Source organism: Dipteris shenzhenensis, chromosome 30 (assembly GCF_047967505.1).
Source record: "Dipteris shenzhenensis isolate YYH24624 ecotype China chromosome 30, Dip_SZ_1.0, whole genome shotgun sequence".
Lineage (NCBI taxonomy): Eukaryota > Viridiplantae > Streptophyta > Polypodiopsida > Gleicheniales > Dipteridaceae > Dipteris > Dipteris shenzhenensis.
In genome coordinates, this window is record NC_141625.1 from 26,923,774 (window position 1) to 26,940,689 (window position 16,916).

The 16,916-nt window shown below is 42.8% G+C and overlaps 1 protein-coding gene across 2 annotated transcripts in view; it reads left to right on the forward strand.

Annotated features, from left to right (window-relative positions):
- Positions 1–1,873: 1,873 nt before the first annotated feature.
- The window catches only part of LOC147881907 (uncharacterized), a 46,360-nt gene continuing 31,317 nt past the window's right edge, over positions 1,874–16,916 (forward strand). For both annotated transcript variants that reach the window (XM_087401449.1, XM_087401448.1), the window contains exons 1-4: positions 1,874–2,174; positions 2,363–2,537; positions 2,794–2,880; positions 3,036–3,163. In XM_087401449.1, coding sequence (XP_087257575.1) covers positions 1,954–2,174; positions 2,363–2,537; positions 2,794–2,880; positions 3,036–3,163 — 611 coding nt within the window. In that variant the 5' untranslated portion in view covers positions 1,874–1,953. The remainder of the gene's footprint in view (positions 2,175–2,362; positions 2,538–2,793; positions 2,881–3,035; positions 3,164–16,916) is intronic.

The following is a 16,916-nucleotide window of genomic DNA, read 5'->3' on the forward strand; positions in this document are numbered from 1 at the left end:
TTGCTGTACTAGCATTTTGAGCAATCACGGCCATCCTTGGCACAAGCATCACAGTATTCGGTGTGACTCTTCTTTTGTGTGTCCATTGCACTTGTTGTAGCACTTCTTACTAACTCCCATATGCCTAGCTCTTGAAGCACCTTCTTGAATTATCTCATTAGTGCTTTGTTCTTTGCTGGGGTTGTACCATCTTCCTCTTTGCTCTCGTCATCATTCTTCTTTTGCTTGGGTTTAATTGTTCTGCTTTTCTCCAAAGCAATGGCTTTATTGAGGGGTTCCTTGTAATTTATTGTGGGCTTGACTATCTCTAATGAATGGAGGTACCATTGAAAGAGCTACATGCACATCATTTTGTCACCAAGAAACATGCTCAATTGGTTGATTAGGGCCCTTATGAGTAGCACAAAGTCTTCCCCTTTCTTTTGTTTTAAGTCATTGAGCTTGGTTCATACATTCTTTTCATTAACTTATTGTCGAAATCGTCTGAGGATGGCTTCCGACATTTGATTCTAATCCTGAAAATGTCTGATCAAAAATTGATTGAACCATCATTTTGTGAAGTCCTTGGTTATAGCTCCATTGATGGTGCACACTTGAAGAAAGCTCTACACTTGGCATGGGTTGGGATGCTTTTGCATGAGCTCTTGTCATCGAGGGGCTTCTTGGGCATTGTCTTTCCACCTCCTCACACTCCTGTCTCTTGGTCATCAGCCTCTGATTTCCCTGGTAGGCTTCTTGATATAGAATTGTCTTGGCTTGGACTTCTTGAAAATTTTTGCCTTTGGTTGATGGTACACCTTGCCTTTAGTCTTGCATACCTACAGTCGTTGTCACCCAAACCGCTTGAGCTACCATTGCTCTAAGGGCCTGTTGACGCAAAGGGCCTAGTTTGCAAATGAGGTAGGCACGAAAAACTAGGATCCATTCATGCACCGTTTTTAGTAGGTAGTTTTTTGGGGCACATGTGTACATGCAGCATGATGTGTTAGCCAGCAAGCCCTTCAGCTTCGTCAAGATCACTTGTTGCTGCTATAGGTGGTTGTTGTAAACCTGGTTGCTCCTTGAGCCCCTAGTCTAGAGTAGGGGCCAGCCTAAAAAACCAATTTCTACATACGAGCTGATAGGATCAAGGCGGATTGCAAACCAAGCCCTTCGCATGAAGAGGCTCTAAGTCACTTGTATAGCGTGTTCACGTAAGAGGTGGTTTGCTAACCACCCAATCCCTGCCAAAGCTGACCAGAAACTGGTTTTCTTACTAGGGGCCCAAGGAGCAACTAGGTGTATCGTAGCACGCGTGAACCTTTCTTGCGTGCACCTGGATTCCAAACGACCCGTCTGGCGTGAATCTATCTGGGTCCAAGTGGTTCCCAAACCGTGGAGGACTTGGGTCGGATAGGATGCAATAGTAGCCGTTAAATCAAGCCACATATCTATCTGGGTCCGAGTGGTTCCCAAACCGTAGAGGACCTGGGTCGGATGTAGCAGTTGTTAAATCAAGCCACATTCAGATAGGGAATGCGAGCAACCCACAGCTCTTTGCGAGGGAGAATGGGCCTCTCCAAGGCTCCACGTGAGGGAATGGCTTGTGGGTGGCCCCTTCCTAGTTGGAAGATGCTCGGCCAATGGCTCGTGACCGTTGCCGATCGCTCGCTATGGGCCGGGCACTTTCCTCCCGTCCAAGGAAAGGCCTCACGGCCCAACGTGGTTGGCCCTTTCCTAGTCGAAAGGTGCCCGGCCAAAGGCTCACAGCGGCGACGACTGGGCACGGTCCTCCAAGGAAAGGCCTCCGGGGATCCATTAGAAATTTCAGATTATGGTTAAAGAATCCGTGGACCGTACATCGTACAATATATAAAGGAAGGGGAAGATGAAATGCTTGTGTAAGGCTATGGAGCCATCCTTGCCTGTGTCCTTTGTTGTTGTTATTGTTTGTTGCTTGTTGATGTTTGCTCCATGGACGCCTTCTGCCTCAAAGCTGCTCTCTTCTCCTTCACCCTCCTCTTCCTCTTCTGGTTCATGCTCTCTCCTCCCTATATCCATATCTCCTCTCACTCCTCCCATCCCAGCTTGCTTTCCTCCCTTCGTAGCTCCACCAATTCCCCTCACCCACCCATTGTATCTGATTTGATGCCCGGTTACTCAGAGATTAACGGCTCGCATCCTTCACCGGAAGTGTAAGTTCCTTCAACTCCAGCTTACTTTGCTGCATCCTTCAAAATTTATAACACTCACGTCGGACTAGCCTCGGTTGGATCGTCACCAAGCTGCATGAGATTGTCGAGTTCTGTCCTTGCAGCCCAGTCTCAGCTGGAGCAACTCAGGCCTGACCGTTTTTTGACGTACTTTTGCCATGATTTGCCAGAATACGTCCAGAGAGCGGGTGTGATCCGGATCGTAAAACAATTCAATTCGTGGGCGCTCCTTACGGGAGATCGGTGTACTCCACTCCTCCTCATCCAGCTGTCCATGTAGAAGAATATACTTTCGAACCTGGACATGCTCCTTTTAACAGTTGTCATGCATCTACTATCGTTGAGGTATCAAGCTTTTGTTCCAACTTCCAAATCGGTATAGATACTCGTTCTTCTTACACGTTACTTACTATTTCTCTCTTATTTAATTGACTGGGCTACAATGGAACGCATTTCAGTGCAAACCGTAGTATTTATAGCCAAATTTTAAAATCTGTGATGAGCTCAATTCGGGGTTTATCCTAAGAACCTTGATCGTTCCATGGCTTTAGAGAATTGGAGCTTATGACAGTTGACTGTTTGTCTGGTTGAAGCATCGCAGATGGAGAGAAATGTATTTCTTGTTGCTTATTTCGGTGGAACATACGAAGGTGAACCTGATGTGAACATTTGGAGTCAGACGTATAAGGTTGGTGGTTTTGGGAATCTGCGGAGTACAGTTAAATTCAGTGGCTATCTGCTCAGTACAGCTGATTGAGAGTGCCCTCAATAATTTTCAAGCACTGTTGTAATGTTAGAAGTGAACACTTTTTGTTGCTCTTGACAAACTCTTTCTTTTTGTAGGACGGTGTTTGGAGTCCTCCTGAATTAGTAGACGAGGAACCAGATGTGCCTATGTGGAATCCGGTCCTCTTTAGGATGCCTGATGGACAAATTTTGATATTTTTTAAGATTGGGTCAGAAGTTCAGAAGTAAGCTGCCGTTTTTCCTGATGCGTCTTGCAACTTCAAATAATCAGTTTTTTCTCTTATTGATCGTTGTGCTTTCACCTAAGAGGTGTAAGTCTTGATTGATAGCGGCAGGTTAGTGGTGTTGATTCATCAGAAGCAGTGTGAATCTCATTGGTGTCCCAGTCGGGGCTCAGTCCTTTCATAATTCCTCTGGGATCTTTGTCCATGCTCGAAATAAATTGGCCTTAAAAGAAGATGGTGGCTGGGGCACTCATTCATGCTTGCAAAATCAGTTGAACTGAGGTTTCAAGTACAGTCAAGCTGCAGGTGATTTACCATTGGTCAATAACTTACCCATGAGAAATGAGGGCGAGAGCCAAGAGACCCACATACAGCCCAAAGACCTACAACGTGCATCTAACATTACGATCGAATATGTAACGTTAAGATATGAATGTTAAAAAAACCCTAGAAAGGGCATAGCTCCTAATGTAATAGCCTTGAAGTGATTATGTGCGGTAATGGCTCCTAGAGCTTAAAAATATCGTAACTTAACATATGTAACTCAGAATTGAGCATGATTTGTCAATAAGGAAATAAAATTTCATGCTCAAAATGAATTGACATCGAATGAGAACATAGTGGATGAGACTATTTTAAAAAATCATTGTATTACCGAGATTCATGAGAAAGTGGATTAAGCAATGTGTAAACCTTTTTTTTTTTGGCGACCCTACAATAGCATATAATCATCTGGGTTTTTAGGAACATCATATTAGTAGATATGATACATGCCACAATGTAATTGACTTCTGCGACATACTAAAATGCACAAACCTCTTGCAACAGATGTCTGCAAGTCTATCGTCTATTGCATACATTATCTGAATTTCTGACTGTGTGTAGGCTGCGAGTAGGCCTGTGCGTAATTAGAAGCACTGCCCAAGGCGTTTGCCACTGGTTGGCATATCAGAATACTCTTCGAAAGGAAATGGTAGGGTAATACTTTGAACGTTCAGGAAAAGAGGCGGCGATGTGGCTAGCAGTCTGCAGATGAGTAGTAGACGTTGGAGGGAGTTATTTAGGAGACATACAAGAATATTAAACGCATGGAAAAGATCAAATTGCAGATTTGGCAATTATCATGAAAAAAAGATTAAAAGCCTCCCTATAACCCTACATCCATCAACCTTAGACCAATACACTCCACCCTCCTTTGCCTTCAACTAATCAGTGTTTTTTCACTTGGAGGGACCTATGGATTAGTGTTAATCAATCATTTAAATTAGCATTATCCTATGCCAGCCACCAATGAATGCCATAATGGGAATATAATATTTAACCTCCTTTGACTGAATGATCTCATGCAAATGATACACGAGGTTTTGTTGAGAGAGATAGGGACATGTGTTACGAGGCTTCTTCAAAGGCTGAACCTGTTGAAGCCTTGACGGTGAAATGGGAACCAACAGATCAAGAGAGTAAAGTTGCTGCCAGTGGGTTACTAAGATATGAGCTCATTTGGAGCTTGTGGTCCATTATTTCTGGAAGGATACTTGGTGATGGGTTTAATGTGGATACAGCCGTGTGGATTTAGACATGGAGGAATAGAAGCTGTGGGTTCGAAAATCAAAGACTTGTTCTTGAGAGCTTCTCTATGGGAGCTGATGGAGCATCTGCATTGATGAGGGGGTGGGCCGGTGAGAGAGGGTGTTGGATTTTAGGGGTCACCTCCCCACTTGTGAGCCTACCAAACGAGGACATGGGGGAGGTGTACCAGCAGTGTGTTAAAACAATATGGACATGGATACACACAGATCTTGGCCAATGCACAGTTGAGTAGAAGAGCAAAACATGTTATGTAAAGATGTACAATATCTGATACAAAATCGTGCTCAGTTGGTCACCATCTGGCAGTCGATGTACTGCCCAGATGTGAAACTCATGAAGCTGTCTTCTACCTCCTTCGGGAACCTTCAAACTTCTGTCAGCTTGCGTGCTCACCAAGGGCTCCAGCAGGCTGCCTGTTATGCCTTTCTGGGCACTCCTTGCTGCTCCTCTTCCTGATGAAGACCTGCAGACTAAATGCTCCAATTTGCTGGACTCCTAGGCCTTTTTGCTGCTCTTCTATGCAGCCAATGGTGAGGCACAAGGTAAGTTGATGCCTCCCTGCTGCTCTGGATGTAGCCCAAACTTGAGGCACACCTGCTGATCTGGCCAGCCAGTCTTCTGTTTTACACCCGACCATTTCAGCCCTACTGTTGACCGTGTTGTACAGTCGACCACTACTTTTATGTACCTGATTTGACCTGTACGGGGCTAACCAGCTGCCACATGGCAGATGCTTATTGCGCAATCACCTGTTGGACTGCCGACCAGACCACGTAGTCCTGACCAGCACCTGCGGTCTGTCAACTGCTTCCTTCTGGTCTACTTGATTGGTCCTATTCCAGTCCCCTATACATAGGCTTTGCACGCCTACTGCTGCCAATATGTCTGCCCTCTACCAGGGTCCTCTACTGCACCCACGCAGCCCTTCCATGTAACAAGCGTATAAGCTGTCCACGTGGCATCCTGCGTGCTGCCTACAATCCTGTACATAATGATAGTGATTTTCTATGTTATTCATGCGAGCATGAAATACAAAATTGTTTCCAATAGCAAGGCAACTTTGGCTGTCACAGAAGATCGGAGTTGCGTCACCATCTTGAGCATGATGCAAGTCATGAAGAAGCTCTCTTAACCACATACACTCCATGGTGGCTGAATTTGCAGCTTTGTATTCTGCTTCATTGGAGGAGAGGGACACGTGGTCTTGCTTCTTACTGAGCCATGAGATGCACGTTGAGCCCAATGAGAAGCAATAGCCGGAAGTGGATCTGCGATCATCGATGTCCCTTGACCAATCTGAGTCGGTGAAGCCACTCAGAGAAATATCACCATTTGAAGCATAATGCAGTCCATAGGAAAGTGTACCCTGTACATATCTGAGAATCCTCTTTGTTGCATTCCAATGTGTGACTTTTGTTGCTGAACATATAAATTTGGCTCTGTATGAGTAATGACAAAGCCCTGGGACATCAAATGTATCTTATGATACCATGCACAAGGCGCTTGCTTCAGTCCATACAAGGCTTTCCTGAGCTTGCATACCTTGTGCTGTTGTCCCCGAACAACAAAACCTTGGGGTTGATACACATAGATCTTCTCCTTGAGATCCCCATTGAGGAAGGCAGTCTTGACATCCATCTGGTACACAGACCAACCATAAAATGCAGCAAGAGAGATGACAGAGCGAATGGTAGTCATCTTGGCCACCGAAGCAAAAGTCTCCTCATAATCTATTCCCTCTTCTTGTGCATATCCCTTGGCAATTAAAAGGGCTTTGTACTTCTCAACTGTACCATTTGCATGATACCTTATTTTGTAGATCCATTTGGTGCTAACCACATTCTTGCCATTGGGCGCATTAACCAAGTTTCCATGTAGCATTCTTTTGAATGGATCTAATCTCAGCTTCCATGGCTTTCTGCCATGCTGGATTGCCCTGAGCATCCTCAAAGCGCTGAGGCTCAATTTTAGCTTTCATCACTTGGGCCAAGAGAGCAAAATTCACCTGCTTCTTAGCATTCTGAGTGCTGGCCCTGGTTCTCCCCAATATCTATATCCCACAAAGATGCATTTAATGCTTTTATAATCAAGCTTGGATCGATTTTAGCTGGTACCAAAGCTTATGCAACATACCCAAACACTCTGAAATGATTCACCTTAGGCTTGTATCCTTAAAATGCCTCAAAAGGCATCCTATCAACCAATGCTTGTCTAGGGTAGCGATTCTGAATATATGTGGTTGTAAAAATTGCTTTACCTCAAAATGCCTTTGACATTCTCTTAAATTTCAGCATACACTATGTCATCTCCATGAGAGTCATGTTCTTTCTCTCTGCAATCGGATTTTGCTGAGGCGTGTATGGCACCGTTTTGTAGGCCTCATATCGTCGAATCATTTGAAGAGGAGAAATCAGGGAGCCCTTTATTTCCATGCAATGGCTTATCCCATGCTATTTCAAGGATCCCTCAAAAGCGTGTGAAGTATACTGTCTCCCATTGTTAGAATTAAGTGTTCCAATTTTAGAATTGGTTTGGTTCTCAGCCAATGCTTTGAACTTTTAAAAGAAAAAAACACTTCAGATTTGCTTTTCATGAGAAAGAGCCAAGTGAACCTAGAATAATCATCAATGAATGTGACGAAATACCGATATCCTCTATGGGTTGCGACATTCATTGGTCCACAAACATCACTATGCACAATTTACAAGACCCGTTGTGCTTTTATTGAACTTAGACCATGCTTTTGAAACGGTAGGCGATGCAATTTTTCAAGAGCACCAACCTCACACACCTGTTGAGTGGGCTGCTGTAATTTTGACAATTCTTCAATCATATTATGATTATGCAAATATGTCAAAGCTCTGTGATGTGCGCGGAAGTTTTTCGCAGGCACTCAGAAAGGTGTCTTGTTTTTGCTGTGCAACCACTGTTTTGCAGAAATTGCATCGTATGCCTGTGCGCAGAGATATTGGGAGTGACAAAATCATTCTTATTGCCTGTTGCAAAATCGTCATTAGGAAGTGACTGTGTGGTTAGATACCACTTTCATCAGTTTTGCAGATTTGTCCTTGTGAGGCAAAAGTTGTGTTTTTTGCAGTGACAGAATATTGTAATAGCGTCTGATGCTTTTTCACAGATAGTCACTGAAAAGCTTGACAAGAACAACTTTCAAGCATGGAAGTTTAGAATGACGAATTTTCTTAAGGAAAAAGTCTATTGGGAGTTCATTACTGGAGCTAAACAAGAATCAGTTATTCCTAATGTTTTCAATCAACAGGAGCTGCAGGCATTTAAAGGATGGCATAAGAGAGCTAGAAAAGTTATGTACTGATTGTCTATCAGTATTTCAGATTCTATGATTGTGCATATTTAGGATGCAAGCACGTCGAAGGAGGCGTGGGATACTTTGACAAAAATGTATAGCACAAATACGTAAGTCAGGAAAATGCAGCTCAAGCAGAAGTTGCATAATGTACAGAGAGAAAATATGAGCATCAATGATTACCACATGAAGGTGAAGAAGATTGCAGATGCGCTTGCTTTCATTGGGTTGCCAGTGGAAGATGATGATTTAGTTTCTGTGACCTTGAATGGTCTAGGAAAGGATTATGCACAGTTCTGAACATCCATTGTCGTCCGTGAGAATTTTTTTGATTTTGGGGAGTTGATTGCTCTTCTATTTTCTGAAGAGCAGAGAAATAGTGGTGCATCTTCTTCAGAAGGAAGCAGAAGTTTGAGATGAAGGATTTGGGAGAGCTGCGTTATTTCTTGGGCATTGAGGTGATTAGATTTACAAGTGGGATATAGCTCTTGCAGAGGCAGTATGGATTGGACATGCTGTCTAAATATCGGATGACAGACTGTAAGCTTATTTCAGTTTCTTTAGAGCATAATGTGAAGTTGAGCGCAGATACAGGTGAGCTTCTGGAAGACTCTACTATGTACAGACGCATAGTAAGAAGTTTAATTTATATGACTATTACCAGGTCAGATTTAAGCTATGCTGTTGGGTTGGTAAGTCAGTTTATGCAGGCTCCAAGAAAATCGCATTTGGATGCGGCTAGACACATATTGAGGTATGTGAAGTTCACATTGCAGTATGGACTATTTTATGAGACTGGGGTTCAGATACAGTTGCATGGATATACTGATGCTGATTGGACTGGTAGTATTTCTGATAGACGATCTACGAGTGGATATGTGTTTTCTTTTGGGAGTGCTACAGTCACTTGAAGCAACAAGACACAACTTACAGTTGTTTTGTTGAGCATAGAGGTTGAGTACAGGGGTGCAGTAATGGCTTGCTCAAAAGAAGTGGGTTCTGGTTCCTGTATCACTTTGACCATATAGGCATATTGAATGGCTGTAAATCCATCATATTTCAGTCTATCCACAGGATACCTAGCTTTGATAGACCTGCACAAAATACGCTCACTTCCAGGTGCTCTCAAAACATCCTTGGTCTTCCTTACTCCAGGTGTAACAACAGAAGGAATACCCAACTCATCATCAATGCTCTGTTCTGAGCCACTGGATTCACCATCCACATAAGAGTGGCCTGCATTCACATCAAACCTGGACTGATCTATCTTCTCTTTTTCTTTTTGTGATACTTGCATACCACTATCTGCATTGCTTTGAGGAGATTCTCCTGATCTCAATCTGCTTGTTCATGGCGAAGTATGTGAACCACTGCTAGAGGACACTGCAGGTCCACTAATATTTTGTGATTGCTGCTGTGAATTTTGTGCAGCATTACCATTTTGTGCATCTACATCATCAATCACATTTACTGGTTTATACCAGCTGCTCATTTCATCAAAAACATCTCTGCTCACTGTAAACTTACGAGTAGAAGGGTTATAGCATCTATACCCTTTCTACTGCAGAGAATAACTAATAAAGATGCACTTCTCAGCTTTTGGATCTAACTTGGACCTCAACTTATCTGACACATGAACATAGGCAATGCAACAAAAAATTTTTAAATGAGAAATATCTGGTTTCATCTCTTCTGACGTCATGCCATGTATTGTTGCAGTGGGAGTCCTGTTCATTATGTAAACTGCTGTAGCAACTGCTTCAGTCCAATAATAATCTGGTAGATCTTTTTCATTTAGCATGGTCCGAGATACCTCTCCAATATGCATGTTTTTCCTTTTTGCAAGTCCATTTTACTGTGGGTTATGACTGCATGAATATTGCTGCTTTATGCCATGCTCGTGCAGGAACCTTGCAAACTCATTTGAGAGGTACTCTTCCCCTCCATCTGACCTTAGGCATTTTATTTGCAGCCTGTTTCTTTTTCAATCATAGCTTTAAAAGCTTTGAAATGCCCAAACACTTCACTTTTCTTTTTCATAAAATACACCTAAACTTTTGTGCTGTCGTCATTAATAAAAGTGACAAAATAATGACAGCCTCCAATAGATGCAGCTTTAGTAGTCCACACATAAGAGTGGATTAATTCCAATGGCTTCTTACTCTCTTGAACATATCTAAGAAATGGTTTCCTTGCATGTTTTTCAAATTGACAGGCTTCACATATCTTATGCATTTCTGCAACCTTGAATTTAGGCAATCCTGTAATAATATTTTGGGTTTGCATTGATTTAAGTCGTTGTACATTAACATGACTAATGCGTTTATGTCAGATATCAATATTTGCAACTACACCGATCCCATGTGCAAACATTGCTGCACTCATTTCAAGCATGTCCGCATCCAACGTAAACATCTTGCCCTTCTTCTTTCCTTTTACTATCAAGCGACCGTTATTTTTCATATCCTCAACAAAGCATCCATGAGGATTAAATCTGACCTGCAAGTCCTGCTCAACCATTTGACCAACAGAAACCGAGTTCTTGGTAATATTCGGGACATGAAATACATCAGACAGGTATTTCTTTTTTCCATCTTGCATAGACAAAGAAATTTTATCAATCTGCACAATAGGATGTGCAGTATCATCACCAATCTCCACAAATCCTGGTCTTTTCATTTTCCTTGCATCCTGCATCCATTCTGCATGACCTGTCATGTGATTTGACGCACCTGAGTCAACATACCACACATCATTGCTTTCTTTTGCACTTGTCACAGAATTGGTCATGTGCTGCACCATAAACAGATGCTCATTTCTGTCATCACCCTGTCTACTAGAAGATGCATAATTTCCTTGCTGCAATTTTTCATTCATGATGTCATTCTGCTTTTTATAGCAGTCTTTAGCCATATGACCCATTTTACCACAGTAGTAGCATTCAACATTACTGTTTGCATTTTTGCCTCTCTGCCATCCACCACGACCTCTTTGGCTTCCCCTGTCTCTAGAGTTACCACGTCCTCCTCCATAGGACTGGTTTTCTTGAGTTTGCTGCATATTTTGATTTCTACCACGGCCTTCAGATCGGCCTGCTCTACCTCTACCTCTGCCTCTACCTCTCCCAGCATTTGAGTAGAAGACAGTTTCTTTTGAAGTTCCTCCTTAAGAAGATGCACCACCATTTCTCTGCTCTTCAGAAATTAGAAGAGCAAACAACTCCTCAAAATCAGAACATTTTTCACGGGCAGCAATGGATGTCCGGAATTGTGCATAATCCTTTCCTAGACCATTCAAGGTCACAGAAACTAAATCATCAACTTTCACTGGCGACCCAATGGAAGCAAGTGCATTTGCGATTTTCTTCACCTTCATGTGGTAGTCATTGATGCTCATATTTTCTCTTTGCACATTGTGCAACTCCTGCTTGAGCTGCATTTTCCTGGCTTGCGTATTTGTGCTGTACATTTTTGCCAAAGTATCCCATGCCTCCTTTGACGTACTTGCATTCTGAATATGCACAATCATAGAATCTGAAATACTGATAGACAGCCAGTACATAACTTTTCTAGCTCTCTCATGCCATCCTTTAAATGCCTGCATTTCCTGTTGATTGGGAACATTAGGAAGAATTGGTTCTTCTTCATTTCCTGTAATGAACTTCCAATAGCCTTTCCCATAAAGAGATTCGTCATTCTAAACTTTCATGCTTGAAAGTTGTTCTTGTCAAGCTTTTCAGTGATAATCTGTGAAAGAGAATCAGACGCCATTACAGAACACTGCAAAATATTCTGTCACTGTAAAAAAACACAGCTTCTGCCTCACAAGGGCAAATCTGCAAAACTGACGAAAGTGGTATTTGACCACACAGTCACTTCCTAGTGACGATTTTGCATGAACAGGCAATAAGGATGATTTTGTAACTCCCAATATCTCTGCACATAGGCATACGATGCAATTTCTGCCGCAACTTTTCACCGACCTGTAGAGCAGTGGTCGCACAGCAAAAACAGGGCCTTTTTCTTAGTGCTTGTGGAGAACTTCCGCCTAAACGGGCCTCGAAATGACCTCGAATCAAAAAAATAAAGTCACCGAGGGCATAGGTCTTGCCCGTAGCATATATTGTCCTCTCGTCACACCGCGAAGGGCGTCTCAATCTAAGACAATGCACTCTTGCACTTTCTGGCTGTGCTACCTGCAGAGATTTGCTCCCAAACTCGAAAAAGGAACGCAACACTGGTCTTCTTACCAAGACACTGCGAACTTGGTTTGCTTTCTTGAGCTCCTTACCACGAACCAGGCTCTGATACCATGTGAAGATAGTGGGAGAGAAGGAAGGAGTCTCACTTGCTGCTTTCTCACATACACAATGGGGGAATACACACAAAGATGGAGGCTGAAAACAGTTTTCCTGTTCTTAGTTGTGAAAGCCAAAAGAACTCTAGTACAAAGAAATTGAAGAACCTTATATATGGGTCTCACACCAAACTCAGCTAACTAAGGTGGCATACTAATTGAGCCATGAACTAGAGTACATAAGGATAGCTGGCATCCAGCTATTATTCATGGGTGGTGTACCAATCGCATCTGTAGCTAACAAGTCGGTGACATAAATGCACAACGGTCACCTTGGCATATCGAGTGGAGCTCGATATCTCAACATGCATGTGGGGCAGCTTGGTTGCATAAGCTACTTTATGATATGCATCAGTCTACAGATGGGCCAGTTGTCATTTATTGTGAAAACATGAGCACTATACACTTGGCAAATAGCCCAGTCTATCATGCTAGAATAAAGCACATTGAGGTGCATTATCACTATGTGTGTATACACTTGGCAAATAGCGTAGTCTATCATGCTAGAATAAAGCATATTGAGGTGCATTATCACTATGTGCGGGAGAAGGTTCTAGTAGGTTTTATTGATCTAGTTTATGTCAGCACAGAGGATCAGGTAGCTGACATATTCACGAAAGCATTGGACATAAAGAAGCTGCGCAAGTTCAGAGACCTGCTTGGTGTGCAAGAATTGGGATTGAGCTCGAGGGGGAGTGTTGAGATATCGAGCTCCACTCGTGATATGTCAGGGTGACCGTTGTGCATTTATGTCACCGACTTGTTAGCTGCAGATGCGGTTGGTACACTGCCCATGAATAATAGCTGAATGACAGCTATCTTTATGCACTTTAGTTAGTGGCTCAGTTAGTATGCCACCTAGGTTAGCTTAGTTTGGTTTGAGACCCACATATAGGGTTTATCTATTCCTTTTGTACTAAGAGAGAGTTCTTTTGGCTTTCACAACTAAGAAGAGAAAAATTGTTTTCAGCCTCCACCTTTGTGTGTATTCTTCCATTGTGTATGTGAGAAAGCTGCAAGTAAGAGTCCTTACTTCTCTCCCACCCTCTTTACACTCTTGTAATGTCCTGAGTAGCATTATTAGTACAAGTAACCTGTCTGTCATGAACAGGTTTGATTTCTTCAAACTACTCTTTCCTGTGAGTCATGTGCTTCGATGCACCACTATCTAGATATGTGGCAGCAAATGAGAAATCCCCAGATGAAGCAAGAGAAGCATCATGTGCAACTAAATCCCCCTTGGCACCAAAGCTGTCATGAAATGTAGTAAACACATAATCCTTTCTCCCTTGTGCAAAGTTTGCATGAGATGGTGAAGCATTGGCATTTTCAGCTAGTGCCACATAATTACTACTTGTGCCTCGCCTCTTTTTCTCATTGGCAATCCTTTTCTGGCACTTTGCAATGTAATGACTAGGTTTCTTGCAATAATTGTATTTGCCTTTCTTCACCTTTGCACCTTTATCTGCATTGCTTGCATTTGTGCTTGCATTCCCCTACTTTCTGGGCTGATAAGCATGGCTGGTCTTTTTCTGAAATTGACCCTTTTCATGAGTGGCAAGTGCTTGCTCACTCGAACAGGCTAAATTAAAAGTCTGCATTTCTTCCTGTAAGAGCAAGCTAACTAACTCCTCAAAACTCAGTGGAGCAGCCCTGAGCATAATAGTTAAGGAAGTAACAAATGTATCATATGAGGGTGCCAGACTATTGAGGGTGATAGAGACTAATTTCTTGACTTCTATATCCTCATCAATAGCTGCCAGCTCATCCCGAATGTCAGTAATCTTTGCAATATGAGCTGAATTAGTTTGACCTTCCGGCATGGACAAGTCATTGAGCTTATTATTCAAAGCAATGCTTCTTGCTTCATTCTTCACATTCCACATACTTTTCACTCTATCCCAAGCTACCTTTGAAGTCTTGCAAGACTTGATAGTGGACTTAATGCGTATCTTCACAGAGAATGCAATCAAAGACAACGCTTGGGCATCCTTGCGATCAAACCTCTTCTGATCCTCCGTGGGAGCGGTAGTAGAAGATTGAGTGGTAGTGTCAGAAGTGGAAGATGCAATCGTGCTAGATCCACTAGGTCTAGCCTCATCACCATTCACAATGTCCCATAAGCCCTTTCCAACCAAGATATTCTTGAGTGCAAATGACCACAAAGCATAGTTGGGTCCATCCAACTTATCTGCTTCAGTCATGGAACCAAAATTCGCATTGAGAGACATGATTGCATTGCGCTCAAGAATAAAGGCAAGTGTACTTGCAAAGGAAAAGACAGCAAATGGACAACTGAAAGACCAGAGACTGCTATGCAATCACTGATAGTGGCTGCTTTGAAATAGCAATAAATCTGCCCCAAAAATTCTGCTCAAACTTCAATTCTTTCTGGGATACAAAATGCAATCAAGCACAATAATTTTGCCCCAAAAAATTATCCTCAACCACAGTGAAACATTGGCTCAAATGCAATATACTTCTGCCCAAAAAAATCAGCTTGAATCTCAGCCAAACAATGGCTCACAATGTAATAGCAAACTCTTGCTCAATAGGCATCCAAAAGTGCATCAACTTATAGCCAACACTTGGCTTCAAAAATGCACAACACCCGAGCAATGATTTGCACTCAATGTGTAGCCAAAAACTGTCCCATATGCATTGACACTTGTGCAATGCAATCTGCAAGACACTGGCGATGCTATTTGCAAGAACCAGTTGGGAGAGACTGAAAATGAGTTGAAGCAAGGATCTCGAGCTGGAGCAAGAGCAAAAGTCAAACCACCAAGTCGTATTCGGAGCTGAAGATGCAAGTGGCGAGCTGGAGAGGCAACAGCCAAGTGGGCAAAGCAAATGTTGAGTTGGAGAGGCGAGGTGGAGAGTTGAAATAGAGGAAAAATGTACGAGAATCAGTAAAAATCAGAAAAACGTAAATGATATTGCTGGTATCTTTTGTTCTGTTGCTCAGAATGAAATTTTGAGACAGAACCAACTGGGAGAGGCTGAAAATGAGCTGAAGCAAGTATCTCGAGCTGGAGCAAGAGCAAAAGTCGAACCACCAAGTCGTATCTGGAGCTGGAGAGGCAACAGGCAAGTAGGCAAGGCAAATGTTGAGCTGGAGAGGTGAGGTGGAGAGTTGAAACAGAGGAAAAATGAGTCTCCTTTGCTGCAAATGATAAATAGTGCTTGGCAAAATCAATACATGCCGGATTCTTGGAAGAAAGGATTTGTAAAGCTTCTGCCTAAGAAGCCAATCTGTGAATCTTTGGTTGATTAGAGGCCTATCACTCTGATGCCTGTTATTTATAAGATCGCCACCAAAATGGTGGTGGTTGTATCAAAGAATATTTGAATGATGACCTTCATCCAGCGCAATATGGTTTTATTCCTCGTAGGCATATCACTGACAATATTGCAAATGCCTATGTTGGGATTGAGTATGCCAAGTATACAGAGCAGATGTTCTCTTGTTGCAAGTAGATTTTGCAAAGGCTTTTGACACTATCCAATGGGACAGGTCTGTGCCATGTCAGCAACCAGTCATCCACGACAGCCCAGTTGGTGGGCAGCAACAAGGTCGTCCATGCTAATCGGTCAATTTTGAGGCCCAAGGGGGCCTATAAAAGGCAGCCCCTTGGCCTTCATTTCTCATCCCACCTCAGGCCTTCTAGCCTTCAGTGAAGCAGCACCTAGGCCTCCCTGCAGCAGACTAGCAGGGTAGCCTCAGCCTCTTCAGGGATCTAGCGAGGATTCACCTCCTCTAGGTAAACTAGTCTTCCAGTTTTGCAATGAGGGTTTCAGCCCCTTCATACAGTTGTATTCAGCCCTTTGGACATTCATTATTCAGTTGTATCTATATCCTCTTCAAAGGTCCACTACATTCTCTCCCTCTAATTCTCACTCACATCCACAACATCACTTTGTGTATTAAGTGCATCATCTTGCAGTTAGTATTGAGCAAGAGAGAGAGTGAGGATAGTCTATCTCCCGCTACAGAAACATATTCTCTCACATTTAGCTCGGCCTGGCCGTGACTCTTTGCAAGGTAACTCTTTGAGAGCTTAGAGAATCAACTGGTTACGGGTTTTTTCTCCATTGTTGGCTTTGCGAAAGCCTAGACGCTCGTATTTTCTCAATTCAAAAGGGATATCCTCTGTGGTAGATGTCATTCATAATTATGGCACTCTTCTATTCGTTCCTTTGGCTGCTGCAAAATATGGTTTGGGAATGCATTATCATCCTGTATGGCAAGCCATTACTCGGATACTTCAGCCTTTTCAGCCAATACTAACTTCAAGACAGGCTTTAGGATTGGACTCTTCTTCCCACACACTCGTCCATTCGTCCTTTGAAGCTAACTCCTATTATTCTTCCATCTGGACGGCTTTTATCATGCAGACGTATTGCTCCGGCTATTTGTCGTCGATGTTTAGCTCCAAGGGAGAGTCTATGTCTCATAGTTTTTGGCACTGCCTCGAGACACAT